This window comes from Micromys minutus, assembly GCF_963924665.1.
Source record: "Micromys minutus genome assembly, chromosome: 9".
In the NCBI taxonomy this organism is placed as follows: domain Eukaryota; kingdom Metazoa; phylum Chordata; class Mammalia; order Rodentia; family Muridae; genus Micromys; species Micromys minutus.
In genome coordinates this window covers 35,848,343-35,864,321 of record NC_137978.1, presented here as the reverse complement: position 1 = coordinate 35,864,321, position 15,979 = coordinate 35,848,343, and the positions used below count along the sequence as shown (strand labels likewise).

Sequence of the window (15,979 nt, the reverse complement as noted above, 5' to 3'; positions counted from 1 at the left end):
CCTCCCTACAAAATACAAGCTCTGAGGACCAGGTTTGCCTTGCTCTGTCTCTCATATTCCCAGCAAACAAGCCGGTGCTCACTAAATAAATAGCTTGGCTGACTAATGATTGCTCAGACAGATTCCTATGCTCTGTACAACAGCATCTCAGGCATGGTAAAGGTGGTGGGCTTAGTGCCAGCTATGTGGCCGGAGGAGCTGACTCTCCAGTCAGGCTTGGGCTCTGAGGCCGTCCAGCAGAGCAGGAAGTCGGTGATGTGCCAGCGGTGCTGCCTGCTGCTCTCTGCCAGAAGAGGGTTAGTAACAATCTAGATGTTTAAAGCTTTAAAGTTGATGAAGTGCTGCCATACTGGGTGCTGTATCTGGGCCACCCAGTTCCCACAGAAGGTAGGCACAGTGAGGACCAAGATGCCCCTTCTATGGTAAGAGCCCAAGGTACCTGGGTTATTTGGCCTGAGGCTACAAAGGGATTCCTGTATGGCACATGCCACTATACGCTGCCCAGAGTAGCTGCTACCAAGCACAGCATCCAGGGAAGAACAGAACACTTCCTCTCTTGGAACAAACCGCTACATGAAAACACACAAATCATTTATTCTTTGGTTGTCTATACAGACACTTAAATATATTATGCTGCTGACAGGCAGCTGCCTACATAGGCCCCAGGGTGGTTCTGGGCCTGCATCTTGAGCCTTTGTCCAAGCCCAGAGAAACATGTGTCCTGCCATGCCCGCTCCAAGAACAGTAGCACCATGCAGAAGGCTGTGGGCAGCAAACAGAAGTGCCCCTCACTCTGCAGCCTTAGGGGGCTGGGAAGTCCAGGCTGCAGGACTGAGTTCCCCTCATGGGTCCAACAACACCCAGCTGTGGCCTAGCTGCTGTCATAGCTCATCCTTGTGCTGTGACTGTCTCTCCGATGAAGACTCTTCTCCAGGTTTTGGGGAGCCCTGGTGGTCAGACTGGGGCTGCTCCTGGGGGAGGTCCACCTCTTCCGGGCTGAACAGCATCTTGACCAGGTCATCTGCCTGCACCCTCTCCTGCAAGGCAAACTCTTCTCAGATGGCCTATGGCTAAGCCCTCACCCTCTTAGCTGCTGCTTCCAAGAGAACAAAGGCAGTGCTGCCACAGGGGCTCTGGGACCGCCTCCTTCCCAGCAGGCTTAAGCTCTGGTAGTTGGAGTAGGGCCCAAGTCCCACCCTTTCCCACTTACACATAAAAAGGAAGGTCCAGGGAGGGCGGGCCTGCAAGGACTGCAGTGAGTGCCTGGGTGGGGCTGTTTCAGGGAAACAGACAAGTGGCCCTCCCAACAGCTTACTCTCTCGCTGTGGCGAGGATCCAGCGTGAACCACAGGGCGATGGCACAGCGCTGCCCCCTGGTGACGGCCTTTACTCCATGTGGGTTCTCAGTGCCGGAAGAGAATCCCACTGCCCTTCCACACTGGGGCTGCACCTCTGCCTGTGTGGGGAGAGGAGGAGAAATGCAGGAAAGTCCCAGAGGAGCAAAGGACCATTAGGACAAAGACCCAAAGGATAGTCAGAGGAGAGCTATTACATCCCAAAGCTCCCGGCCCACGACGGGACAGGCTGGGGGTTGGGGGTTGGGGAGAGGAAGCCCAGTAGTCATTCTGTTTACTGTCCTCTGGGGACATCAGGTCCAGAGAGCAGTGTTTCTGTCCCCAGGGATGAGGACAGGGGAGCACTCACGGTCACAGTCTTGGCATCTAGTTCAGTGAAGTAAAAGTTTCCTCCATCGAAGTCCCCATTGAGGTAAAGGATGGCGCTAGAAAGGCAGGAATCCAGACATGGCTTATTTCCTGTTCCACAGAACCCTCCTCTGTGAACTTTCAACTAGCAGCTGGAGACCAGAAGCTTTTCTGAAGCCATCAACCAGTTCACATGGTCCCCCATCCCTCTTTGGGGAGTCCACCACACCCTAGCTGATGCCCACCTACTCACACCTGTCCTGAGGCTCATGTGGGGTCTAGGGTGAGGAACTGCCTTCTACAGACAGCTTGCCTCTGCCTGTGTGCGCACATGTGTGAGGGCAGGGGGGCGGAGTGCAAGGCAAGCATAGTGCTGCACCGTGCCCAAGCTCCCGCTGCATTCACCTGTAGTCCCGGAACGTGTAGGCTGGGGGCTCCTTGATACACACGAGGGACTCGGCATTTAGGATGCAGTTATCCACGTGCACGGGGTGGCTACTGTCCTTCCTTTCAGCCTGCGACTCTGGCCAAGATAATCCATGTTATAGAAGAATATACAGGGAGCACAGAGAGATGCTCTCCTATTGACACGTGGAGCAGGGGATGGAGACATGTCCCAAAATGTCTGCGAGTCTATGGAACCCTCATGTTCTGGCTGGGTTAAGCCACAGCTTAGAGATTAGGACACTTTTTTTTTTTGGGTGAGTAGGATGTAGTCCACAGGTGTCAACAAGGCAGACCCTGGGCTGAGTGGCATCACCCTGGTAGAGCTAGAGACTTTCTGAAACAGGAAGGACCACAGGGGGGACTGGTGGGTGCATGGTTCACTGACTTCATTTTCAAGCAGGCCTGCAGGAGGGGTGGAGCGGGTGAACAGAAGCAGTGAGCCACAGCCAGAGAAGTGGGGATCTGTGAGTGGGGATGGGTGGGAAACCACACAGGGAGGGAGCATGGAAAGAGAGGGGACAGGATTACTGTAAATGCCAGCAGATCACACCTTCCTCCAGTGTAAACCTTGGCACACTGTGTGGGAATGGCAGATGCCGCCTCACTGGGTCCAGACAGTCACCAGCCCCCGCCCATCTTCCTCTCCACCTCTCCCGTGGCATCTCTTCTGAGCTTCTTTGACGCTTCATCCTCACCCACCTTGGTCACTGCTGACCAGCTCCCATGCCTCTAGCCTGATCCACCTGTTCCCAATCTCGACACAGAGCCGCAAGTTCATCTTTTAAGAAGGAAGGTCCTGCCAAGCCCTTGTCTGCTCATGCTTCCTCCTCATGCCAGCTCTTCACTCGGAGGCTCTGTGGCACACAGTCAAGTGCCTGACACATTCCTTTGCTGTGTCCAGATTTTCTTAGCTCATTTAACACCCTGAGGGAGAGAAGCTTTCCAGCGCCTGCCACCTTTCCAAGGTAATGTCAGAGCCAGAGGCTTCTGAATGCTACAGCAGGACACAGTTGGCTTTGGGCCACAAAAATGTGAGCTGGCAGCCTGGCTGTGCCTTACCTCTGCTCATGGCTGTGAAAGCAAAGGGGATGCGAGGGAGAAGGAACGAGGCCTTGTACTTCTGTCTGACTTCAAATGCACACTCTCCCACCTATGACTGGTATCTAACAGTTACTGCGAGAGGCCTTGCAGCACAGAGCAGGACCAAGTGACCAAGTTAAAGGACACAGTACAAGCTCCAGAACATGGTTCTCTGTACGCTGGCAGTGTTCTTAGCTCCCCCAGGGCTTCTATCCCTTCAGAACTGGTCTCTCTGGCTTCCAAGGCTTCTTGCTGCCCTCAGCTCCACAGACACATTTATCCTGCAGAGTTCTCACCACTCCGCTGGGAAGCTTCCTGTCCCCTGGATGGTTAACTGCATCTTCCTGGATGCTACTGCCACATTCAACATGCTGGGCTGCACTGATGCCCCAGCCAGCACGAAGGAACCATACCCTGTCTCCTCCACGTTCTCAGCGTCTAGTATAGCACCAGGGTCCAGCCCACTCCCCAGAAACTGCAGGGCTGATGAGACCCACCTTCTATTGCAGTGCGGCACACTAGGTGGGAATAGGAGAAGTAGAGGGGTGTGTCCAGGCGGAAGTAGGACTCCATGACACGCCGAACCTTCTCTGTCACGTTGTAGTACATACGGGCACTCTGCAGAGGAACTTTCCCTTCCTGCCCGAGCTGCAAAGAAGATGGTGGTCGGCTGCCCTGACTCTCCTCTATGGGCTGCCCATCCTGAAGAAGGAGCTATCTCTGTCCCTCACACCTGACACTCCTCTTTCTGTGCACCCTGCTCAGGAACACAGCCCTCTAGGATATGCCCCGACTCACAGCCGGCCCACACGCCTGGGGATCCATCCCATTTATTGTGTCTGCTCTAACAGCCAAGATTTAGCAGGAAGCCTCCTCAGCACAGCTTATCCTCACTTGCTGGCGGCGGGAATATCAGCATTGAGACACTCACCCCCCCATCCTCACCCCCAGCTCCTCCCTAGAGCCGGAGTGCCTCCTCCCTGGCAGGCAGATTCCCCCTGCTCCGTGCTCTAGAGAACCAAGACTGATTTTGTATTTTACCTTGAGAGCTTTGAGGACAGTGACACCATAGAACTTTTCATTTGGGGTATGTGGGGAGGTGTGACCTCGGTAACCATCTCCTGAAGTTGCCGCTGCCTAATGGACCCAAAAGACAAGACAAAGTTAGTTGGAGCAGCTGTGTGTGCATGCTCGCATGTGTGTGTGTGTGTGTGTGTGTGTGTGTGTGTGTGCTCAAGTGTGCAAGTGTTTGAGAGTGTGTGCATGTGTGTGTGCTGAGTGGGGTCGACTAAGGCGCTTAGCCCGTGGAGTCGGGAGAAGGCTCAGTGACTGGGTTCCTTACGTTGGTCAGTCTCTGCAGCTCCTGACACTCATCATCAGAGATCACACCATCCATCACCACCCGCTGAGAGCCGTTCAAGACTTTGGAGTTCATGGTGAGACTGATGCCTTCATATAGTAAGGGACCACCTGCAAATCAAGGACAAGAGGGACAGAGGGACGATGTCACAGGGCAGCTTTGCCCAAGTCCTCGGGGGAAAAAAAAAAAAAAAAAAAAAAAAAAAAAAAAACAAAAAAACAAAAAAAAACCAGGCATTCCTACCCAGATGCTTCCAAAGGGATGCAAGTCCACATCCTAGGCCTTACCCTGCCATCAGACAGCTGCTGGCTCCTGGGCCCCCTGAGTAAACAGCTACACACATTCTCAAAACATGAACTCCAGACCCAAAGAACTGGGCTTGGTCCCTGAATCCTCCCCTGACTGTGTGACCTTAGCAAATTACTTAGCCACTCTGAGTTATACTAATATTTAAACAACTATTTTATTTTAGCTGGGCAGTGGTGGTGCTTCAATCCCAGCACTTGGAGGCAGAGGCAAGTGGGTTCAAGGCCAGCCTAGTCTACAGAGCTGTCTTCCAGGACAGCTAGGGCTACACAAAGAAACCCTGCCTGGAGGAAGAAGACAGTTGAAGAAGTGGACTGAAGTTACAGACAGTTGGGAGCCACCCTGTGGGTACCAGGATTCAAATCCGGGTCTTCCAGAAGAGCAGACAATGCTCTTACTGTTGAGCTATCTCTTCAGACCTCTGCACAACCCCCTTTTTCTCTGAGATTGGATCTCACAGTGTAGACAAGGCTGGTCTCAAACTCAAGAGTTCTGCTAGTCTATGCTGGGATTAAAAGCATGAACCACCACACCCAGCCTCAAATTTTAATCAATTACTGTTATCAGCATCAAGATACCTTATAAGCTTGACAACAGATTAGTGAGAACAATTAGTAAGGTAAGCAAAACTCTCAGTACAGTATTTGGCTTATAGTGAATGCTCAAAAATGTTGCCCATGGTTTCTTCATTGTCATACTATGTACAAGAGCAATCTTGTAACCTGCCTAACCTGCCTCTCAGACATGAAGAGAAGTGAGAAAAATAGAAAGCAGCTTCTGAAAACAGGGCAGCGCTGGACAGGCTTGTCACACTCTATTCCTGACCAGTTCACTCTGGAAATGGCAAAAGACAACATTCTGCCTGTAGTTTTAAGGTGTGTGCTTGGGCCACATGAGAGGCCTGGTTCAACCCGACGTACGTGCCGAGACCTTGTGAGTGATGCGGCAGAGAGGCCCTAACCCCACTCCCCATAGTCAGAGAGCCCCAGAGAGCTCTTCGCCACAGCCAGACAACAGCTGGTGCTAGACACAGTGCGGCACCCTCACAGACTCCAAGGAGGAGGGTATAGGAGGCTGTGTAAGATCTTTCTGGGGCGAGATAAGGGCAGAGATGATGTAAAATACATTGGCAATGAGGACAAGTAGGCTCAGGGGACCAGAAACAGCCGGTCCCTTTTGATATAGAGACATGGAGGATACACACACAGAGAAAGTACACAGAGGATGCTTGACTATTAGGAATGCATGCATGGTCCCAGTGTTTGGAAGACAGACAGGCCTGGCATCTGTGTTGGGAAAGGATGAGAGCCGGTAAGAGGGGTTTGAGCCTATGAGAACGGGAAAGACAGGAGAGGAAGAAAGCAGAGAGCAGCCATCACTGTGGGCCGGGAGTGCAGCAAATGGAGTAGAGAGGACTGGGAGGTTCCAGCTCCTGATAACATGAGCTGTCAGAAGAGCATTTGGAGGGGGAGGCTGGAGGCTTATGCTATCCATACTTACTGTGACTACGCTAGTCTAACTGTGACACAGGAATCTTACTTCTTAGTCAAAGGCTCCTTCTCAGGGCTGTCTGGATGACAGCTCCTTGGTGTGTTGAGTGTGGAGGAAATCCTAGCACCTGCTACACAAGCAGAAGCTGGTAGATGATGGGCTGAGAAAGACCTCGTGGGTGCTGTCACCTGGTGAACGTGGGCAGGCGTGCCACCCGCTGCTGGCTCACCTTCCCGGGTCAGTCTGCTCACATCCAAGGACTCCTTGGTTTTCTCCTCCACGAGGGTCTCGATCTCCTTCATAAGGTTGCCTATCTCCTGGGAGATGCGGACTGCAGTTTCGCGTTCAGACCTGTGAGCACAGCAGCACCGAAGACCGTGCTGAGGCCAGCCCTGGTTCCTACCCCAGCGTCCCAAGCTGGACCCTTCCACCCCTGGCTAGGATCCCATCGGACTGGGTGCAGGAAGCCTCAAGTGCTTCATCAGACTGATCCAACCATGGAATTTCTCACTTCTGTTTCTCCTGCAGTCTTTTGGGAATCACCTCTTCTGGAGTCCATGAATCCTAAGGTAGGGCAGGAAACAAAATTTTCCAGATATCAGTGTGTGACCTATGGCTTCCTGCCTCACTGCCAGTGATGACCTAAGTTACTCTGAATGGCTCAGGACTGCCTCTCACAGTCCACTTTGTCTCTCATCCTCAGGGCCCACGCACCCATGCTGGGCTCAGCCCTGGACAGTGGCTCCCCAGAGCTGTGTACCTCAGCTCTCGGTGCCTCCCTCTCCCCTCCCTTGCAGCTCCTGCTCTGGCTCACCGGGTCCACAAAGGGAATTCCAAAAATGTCATAAGCGAAGAAAAGCAGTTCTTTCTCCAGCAGGCTTCGATGGCGGTATTCCTGGGCATTCTGAGGAAACAAAGAGTCTCCTAGAACTTAGCCCTATCCTTCAACCCTAGAGTGGCCCTCCCTGGCATTTTACATTTCCCTGTGTGACTGAGGTGCCTTTTTCCCCATCACAGGTTATGTGTTGCCAAAGGTCTCTCTTCTGTGCTTAGGAAGACCCCTGAGGGCAGAATAATTAGCTTCCTGGGAGGGAAGAAGATCCCAGTGGGTCTCTGAAATGTTAGAGCTCATGATCCTCAGAATGACAGAGTTCATTTTTTATAAGATTTATTTATTTATTATATGTAAGCACACTGTAGCTGTCTTCAGACACACCAGAAGAGGGCATCAGATCCCATTCCAGATGGTTGTGAGCCACCATGTGGTTGCTGGGATTTGAACTCAGGACCTCTGGAAGAACAGTCAGTGATCTTAACCATTGAGCCATTTCTCCAGCCCCAGGGTCCATTTTTGCTTTTGAAGTTGTGGATATTGAATCCAGGGCTTCAAGCATACCAGACAAGGCTCTCTACCAACTGAATTGTGTCTTGAGCACTCTTTCCTTCTAGTTATATTTTATTTATTTACTCTGTGTGTTCTGAAGTGTGTGACCTCCACTGTGCATGTGTGGAGGTCAGAGGGTGGCTCTGTGGAATCTGTTGTTTACATCCATGTCTTTGTGGGTTCTGTAGATTGAACTCAGGCCACAAGCTTATGTGGCAAATACTTTTCTTTTAATTAGATTTTTTAATTCTATTTATTTGGTGTATGTGTGTGCACATGTGTGTGCTGTGGTGGTCAGAGGACAATTTGTCAGTTTCCTCCTTGTACCATGAGGGTCCAGAGATCAAACTCAGGTCACCAGCTCAGCAGCAAATGAACCATCTTGCCTGCCATTTTAGAGACCAGGTCTCACTATATAACCCAGGCTGGCCTTGAGCTTGTGATTCTTCTGCCTCTGGTCCTGAGACTGCTCATGGTCGGAGACTGTTAACTTCATCTTAAAGACAAAGACTCTTGAGAGCAGCAGGACTGAGCAATCCTCATTCACACCCGGGTTTTGGGGTCCTCAGGCCCACGTACTTTTTACTTGCACATCCTCAGAATGGCCAGACTTCCTCCCTCTCTGAAGGTGGGCAGCCGCAGAACAGCTAAGCTGGGCACTCTGACATCGCATGTGTGCTCGAGGTAGGGCTTACCCAGAGCTGGGAAACTGAGTCCCTTTCGGGGTCACATCTTTCCCCGGGTCCCCTACTAGAACCCAAGCAGCAGAAGGAAGAGAAAAAGAGACAGTAATAAAGGGGAGGCAGTTCAAATAGGAGCACGTTAAAGGAGTCCACCCTGTTGCTACCATAGTCACCTCAAGCAAGTGGAAACTCTGTCTGAAGGAGTTTAAGTGATCAGCTTCCTCCTGCAAATGCCAGAAACCAAGGCACACCTGCTATCCAGCAGGGTGAGGATCATATTAGCTACTCCTGACTCTGGGAGAGTTCTCCATGAGGGGAGAGTTCTAGGCAAACATGCCCACACAGACTACTCTCCTTCCCTTCCCAGGCTCATTAATAGGACCACAGGAAGGGAAAAAGTATTAACCAAGTGAGACAAAGACTGGAAGGGCCTTCTTAAAGCTAGATGACCGCCATCTAGTGGCCAAGACGGATAACTACAAGAAAGCCAGTCTCACCTGGGAGGGGCTGACAGTGGGATTATTTTCTCTAGAGACTCAATTCCAGAGCTATGTGGAAGGAACCGTGGCTTGCCCCTCAGAGTTGTAGTCTGTACTACCTAGGTTTTCTTCTCATTTTAGAGATGTGGATAATGCTGAATAATTGGAGAGAGCAGACAATGACAGGGAGAGATGCACTCTGGGACTGAAACAGAAAGAGAAAGCAGGTGTGGGCAAAACAGACCCATTATGAAGGAAAAAACACTGACTTTGGGCAAATGGCATCCAGCATCTAGCTTGGGTGTCAATCAGGGCAGAGCAATCTGTGTGCCAATCCAAGGAACGTACATCGAAATCTAGGATTTGGCTCTGGTATGTTCTGCAAATTCCTGGTACTCCTCCCCACCCTGAGTGACAAGCTGAGTCCAAGGCCCGCTCCACCCTGCACCAGGAGCACTCTTCTGCTTTCTGACAGAAAGTTCAGCCAGAAGCCCTCATTGAAGCAAGCCTCTCACCTCCCGGGGACTGATGAAGCTGGCCTCTTCTTCTCCAAGCGTGGCTATATAATAAGCCAGATTCTGGTTCATCACCTCATCATTGGGGAAGAAGAGGAGGTAGGTCTTGGCGCATTCAATAGCTTGTGTATAGTTCCCAACTGCAAAGGAAGAAAAGAAAATGGCTGTGAGGGAAGGGTATAATCCTGGACACCAACAGCCACTTAGCCTCGAGGCCATGATGACAGGACAAAGTAGTACTTGCTACATAACATGACTTTCTAGAAGAGGAAGATTATAGTAGCAGATAGCCTCCTAGACAGATGAACCTTTTCAACTCAACTATACACGTATACACATCATGTGCTCCTGGTACTGAGTAGGTCCCCAGTAAGCAACTGCTGACGTGCTGAGGGATTTTTTTTTTTTTTCTTTTTTCTGGGTACTTTTAGTCCCTTTACCCTGGGAGGAAGGCTGGGTATGCCCTGTGGGCTAGTGTCAACAGTGGCACATCCTTCTTGTTGCTATTCATTCTCATTCAAATGCAAAGTTAGATAATAAATGTACAAAAAGGGACAAAAGAAAGAGGCCCTAGACTCCCCAGTTCCTCCCTTCTGGACAGTTGAAATTGGCTACCTGGGCTAGTGGCAAAACTCCCAGGAGTCACTGGCATGCTGACTCCCACAGACACAGACGTTAGACATGCTGAAGAAATGGAGTGGTTACAAACCCTGCCTGCCTGGCTACGCTGCTTAGTTGAGGCATCAGAGAGAAGGAAGACAGCAGGCCTTACTGTTATAGTAGGCAAACTGTAGGTAATTATAATGCGAAGGGAGGAAGTCTTCAAAAGGCTTTTCTCGACTTGGGTGGGAAGCCAGTTCGGTGACACAGTTCTGCTTACAGCTGAGGACCTGGATGTAGTGATCTGAAAAGAATCAAAGATGAAGAATAAGGGGGTCTTTTGTTTGTTTTTGAGACAGGGTTTCTCTGTGTAGCTCTGGCTGTCCTGGAACTCACTCTGTAGACCAGGCTGGCCTCGAACTCACAGAGTCGCTTGCCTATTAAAGGAGTGTGCCACCGCTTCCTGGCTAATAAAGTCATATTTAGGATTCAAATTCCGGCTGACATAGGTATGTTGAAGTGGAAATCAATCTCTGTGTGGAGGATATGGGTGTGTATTTGTGCGCATGTGTGTGCAGGTGGGCACATGTATGAATACATGTGTGTAGGAGCCAGGTGATGCCAGTGCCTTCTTCCATCACTCTCCACTTTGTTTCTGAGACAGGCTCTGTACCCTCAAGCTGACCCATTGACCAGACTGTGCGGCCATCCAAGCTCTAGCACGGGTGACAGGTGAGTGCCCATGCTCGGCTTTTATGCGGATGCTTAAGGATTTGAACCCAGGATGCTTAAGGTCCTGTTGCTTGTGCAGCAAGCACCTTACCCACTGAGCTATTTCAGCCCCTGAAAGGCAATTTTTAGTCAGAGTTCTGGACTTAAAAGCATTTGGGGATGCAGGCTGGAGAGATGGTTCAGCCATTAAGAGCACTGACTGCTCTTCCAGAGGTCCTGAGTTCAATTCCCAGCAACCACATGGTGGCTCACAACCATCTGTAATGGGATCTGATGCCCTCTTCTGGTGTGTCTGAAGACAGCTGCAGTGTACCCATATATATATATATATATATATATATATATATATATATATATATATATATATATATATATATATATATATATATATATATATATATATAGACTTGGTCTTTGACCTTAAAGCCCTCTGAGGCTTGGTCAGTCTATACTCTGACCAGCACCTACCCGTGATGGCCTGGAAGAGGTCAGCGCTGTAGTCTAGGTAGTTGTAGCCATCGTAGTCATAGGGCCCTTCGCAGAGGGCTCGGCACTCCTCATTGGCCACAAAGTACTCTTGCAATGCCGCCTCCAGGTGGGGCACAGCTTCCTGTGGCTTCTCCTCCGAGTAGAGTCGCACCCCTAGCCGAAACTCATGCTACTGGAGGGAAGGTGAACTCAAAACAGGCTCCAGAGGAGCCGTTCACTTTGTCCTAAGCCGCTATCACGGAGTGATGATTCCTACTAAGTTACGGATGGACGGACGGACGGGAGAGCCTGGAGGCTGCTACATAATGAAGGCCGATAGTAAACATGCACCCAGGTGCCCTTGGGATTCACAACATTTAACTTTTAATGTAGCAAGAAGAGAGAGCTTGCTGTCATTTTTATAAGTTTCTGTAGGGCTCACAGTTTTCAAATGACATGACCTAGAAAAAGACTGGTCATGTGCTTCCAGAGGACTTGAGTTTAGTTCCCAGCTTTACACAGGATGGCTCACAAATGCCTGTGACTACAGCTGCAGGGGTTCCAATTTCCTCTTCTGGCCTCCTTGGGCACTCACATAAATTCTCTTTCTCCCCGCCCCCTTCTCTGTCACACACATACGTACCCCCAAGCCCCCTACACACACAAATACACATAAATTAAAAATAAATTGCAACCCACCCTATCCCCCTTGAAGCAATGTCTCACATCTCCCACGGTTCAGGAGAGCATCAAACTCACTGATGTGCTTTTTCTTCCCAGTACTAGGATTAGAGGTGTATACCATCATGTACAGCAAACACATTTACTTTAAAAGTCCTACTGGGGATGGAGAAATGGCTCAGTGGTTAGAGCACTGACTGCTCTTCCAGAGGTCCTGAGTTCAAATCCCAGCAACCACATGGTGGCTCACAACCATCTGTAATGGGATCTGATGCCCTCTTCTGGTGTCTGAAGACAGCGACAGTGTACACATGTATAACAAATTAAATAAAAAAGTACTTCTGGTATGGGTAGAATGCTTAGGGTGTGTACTACGTATGACTGTTGTCATTCTGATAGTGTTTCTTATATTTGTGTGTGTGTGTATATACATATACAAATGTTATGTATATGTGCATATACACATACATTTTTGTTGTTGCTGCTGAATATGAACCCAGAGCATGCTAAGCACATGTTCTACCAATGAACTACATAGCAGCGTGCGTGCGTGCGCGTGCACACACACACACACACACACACACACACACACACACACACACACACAGTGGGGGATGTCTTTTCACCATATGGGGCTTGGCCTCAAGATCCTTGAAGTCTGCCTCCTTTACCCCAGACATGGTTTGGTAATAGTCAAGGTTCTGCCGCATCTCCATGTGCTCAGGATTGCCCACGAAGAAGGTGTGTGCTGCTGCCACAGCTTTCTCCAGCTTGTTTATCTAGAGATGAAGTAAAAGAATAAGATCATATAGAAACTGTTTGTTTTCCTTGTGTGTACGTGCATGTGTGAGTATGTACTGACATGGGGTGTTGCTATATAGGTCAGTGTAGACTGTCCTGAAGCTGTTTGTATTTTAATGTTAATTCCACTTCCCCAAGAAGGGCTGCCTAGTTATGTGACTCCAACTGAATCTTCCCATTTTAATTAGTAAATAAAGGAAAGCCAGTGACTGGGCGGTGCCAGGGAGGTGGAGTGGGCTGAGAGGTCTGAGGAGGTCAGAGGATGGAGGGTGGAGGTCGTGGCAACATGGAGTTTCCCAAGGACCAGCTAGACCCAGGTGATATTAATTGGCGTTAAATAGCTATGAACATTAAGGATTTTATAATTCTAGTATCTCATACAGATGGGAAGTTTGTATCTGTCTATTTGATGTAATCTTGTTGTGTAGAGGGTTTGTGGATTGAGAGTTGAACATATAAACCTGTATGAAAAGCTATCGGGCTGTAGAGTTGTATTTATGTAGGATTTTGGGGTGGAGAAACACCCTGGGACGGAGGCAGAGAACAGGAGGTGGAAAACCGCAAGGGAAGGGAGTTGTGGGATGAGTTGGGTCATGGTGGCAGCTCAGACTGGGCGCCAGAGGTGCATGCTGCTCTGTATCAGAGTCAGGCCTGAAGAGCGAGACCTCAGGGCCGGTAAATAGATAAACCGATTATATATATATATATATATATATATATTATATATATATAATATATATAATATATATAATATATATATAATATATATAATATATATAATGTGTATATATATACATATATATATTTAATATTTACTGCAACAGGTCAGTCTCAAACTCTCTATCCTCTTGCCTCAGATCCCAAGTGTTGGGATTATAGGTAAGACTTTGTCTCAAAACCAAACAAACAAGCAATCAAACAAAACCCAAATGAAACATAGTGACTGAGTTGAAGAGTCTAAAGTAACAATTGCACTGTGGTGAGAATCTAAGGGCTGTTGTAGACCCAGAGCTTCCGGAGTGAAATGCCTCCTTTCCTCCTGCTTCCTTTGCTATGCACCCCAGCCCTCACCTTCTTCCAGGCACTGGCACCTAGCTTCCCGGGGTGGACTAAGGCACGGGGCTCCCAATTCTCCCGTTTTCACTACCACCCCTTTCTCCTTCCACCTATCCATCTATCTGCCTTCCAGAATTAACGCTCTAAAATTGAGGTCTGACCATGGCTGCCTGAAGGGTGCAGAAGCTTCACTAAACTTTGTAGTCACTCCCGTTCTCCCCACACAGGAGTTGTGCAACGGACTGCCACATGGCCCAAAATACATTACCCTCTAGCTCTACTTTCTCCTCTCTGGGGAATAACCATTCTTCAATGTCTCCTCTTCCTCAGGCCTAATTCAACTGAAGCAAAGCTAGAGTTTCCCTCCTTTGTGCTCTCCCAGTCCTAACTTATCTACATAACCTTTTAAGTTAGCTCTTAGTACAGTGACTCCTAGCAGTGACACAAGGAAAAACAAAGAATCAATCACCAGTCCAAGAACTGGAATGTAGTAGGTGCTCAATAAATGTCAATGAGTTTTACATAGTTCTATTAAGTAACATGACCCAAGCCAGAACCCAATCATTCAGGGCTTCTACATCCAGTCCAGCACGTTTCCCAGCAACCAGAAGGAATGGAGGGAACAAAGCAGAAATCTGGGGTCCCCAATAGCTTCAAAGTCTCTCTTTAGGTAGAACTGAAAGGTCTGTCAAACTGTTGTAGCTTGTGCAGCCCGACCCCTTAACATAAGACTAATAGCGTTTACTCAAAGGAAACTCTATCAGGGCAAATGAGGTAATAAATGAACGTAAAGTGCTTTTACGAAGTCTTGGAAATACATGCTGCCAGTCATTACCTGCGACAAGGCTGGTGTTCCAAGCCTGTTTGCTAACTTGGCCTTAAAGCACAGTGGCATCCCCCAAAAACAGTCATTTTCTTAAAAAGAAAGAAAGAAAGAAAGGAAGGAAGGAAGGAAGGAAGGAAGGAAGGAAGGAAGGAAGGAAGGAAGGAAGGAAGAACGAGAAAGAAAAAGAAAAAAGACATACTAGCCAGAGGGTCCTCCACTGGGAGGAGCCAGGCAGCCCCTGCTGGCGACGTGGCAATCCCACGTCCTGAAAGAGCGCTGCTGTTGGATTAGGGAGCAGGGAAAGCATGATTGGAGAATGAACCGGAAGGAAGATGCTGCAGAACCAGCACTTGGACCCTTGCAATGAAGTACCGCTGGAGACCCAAGCGGCCGCCTCGGCTCCCTCTAGGAGGCTTTCCCAAAAGAAAAAAGTCAGGTTTTTCCTGGCTTGGGCTGTCATTACTGGCTGGACCTTTAGGGTTAGCATCTGCCCCTAAGAACCCCGAGTCTGCCGAGAGCTTCCCAGCCAAGAGATCCCTTTCCTCCCTGCTGTCTCGTCTCTGCTCTGCACCCCCAGTTCCCCGGGTCGCTCCCGGCCGCCGGGCTCCGGACCAGTGGTACCTTGAAATAGGCAACTTGCAGGTAGTTGTACGGGCTCCGCTTGTTGAACTCCAGGTCCAGCTCTTCACTCAGCAAGTAGGCAGAAGGCGGCCCGAGGCAGCGGCGCAAGCAGGCTGCACGGCGCAGCAGGGCTCCGAAGAAGCGCAGGTCGTGCAGGGCGGCGGCGCCCGGGTCCTGACTCAGACCCGGGGCCGGACCTAGATCGAGGTCCGGCGTCCACGGCAGCTCGGAGGCGCAGCGTGTGTGGCAGCGCAGGCGGAGGGCGCGCAGGGCGGCCCGTGAGCGCAGCGCCCGCTCCATGTTCAGGACCACCCCGGGCCAGTCCCCGCGCGCGTAGGCCGCCGTCCCCTCTGCATAAAGCAGGTCAGGGGCTGCCACGTCCCATCCCGGCTCAGACTCCGCTGCAGCCCGCAAGGCGGCAGCTGCGGCGACCGCTAGCATCGCGGCCAGCAGCCTCCCCACGCTCACCGCCATGGTCTCGCTCCTCCACTTAACGGGACTGCTAGCCTGGGGCACATTCCAGAGTCCCGCCTCCACATAAGCCACGCCCAGAGACGATCCACGCCCCAAGCCCAGAAACTCACGTCCAGGAAGCGCGCACCTCCTCTTGCTCTTAACCAATCCGAACACTCACTCTTCTTGAGGCCCCGCCTCTAATCTTATGCACACCTCTCAATGGCCGAGAGGGAGAAAGCCCCGCCCACAAGCTGTTGTACGCCTGCGCTTCAATCTGAGTTTTCCTGTGG

General features: G+C 50.2%; 1 protein-coding gene across 1 annotated transcript; it reads right to left on the bottom strand.

Annotated features, from left to right (window-relative positions):
* Window positions 1-619: 619 nt before the first annotated feature.
* P3H1 (prolyl 3-hydroxylase 1) lies at window positions 620-15,707 on the bottom strand (the record flags this gene model as incomplete). The annotated part of the gene is made up of 15 exons (XM_080921998.1): window positions 620-1,037; window positions 1,316-1,456; window positions 1,705-1,780; window positions 2,109-2,226; window positions 3,728-3,878; window positions 4,272-4,367; window positions 4,573-4,700; window positions 6,617-6,738; window positions 6,899-6,951; window positions 7,202-7,291; window positions 9,449-9,588; window positions 10,221-10,352; window positions 11,249-11,438; window positions 12,556-12,708; window positions 15,234-15,707. The coding sequence occupies 15 exons, from the start codon at window positions 15,705-15,707 to the stop codon at window positions 882-884; spliced, it is 2,220 nt and encodes a 739-aa protein (XP_080778124.1). The 3' UTR covers window positions 620-881.
* Between the last annotated feature and the right edge of the window lie 272 nt (window positions 15,708-15,979).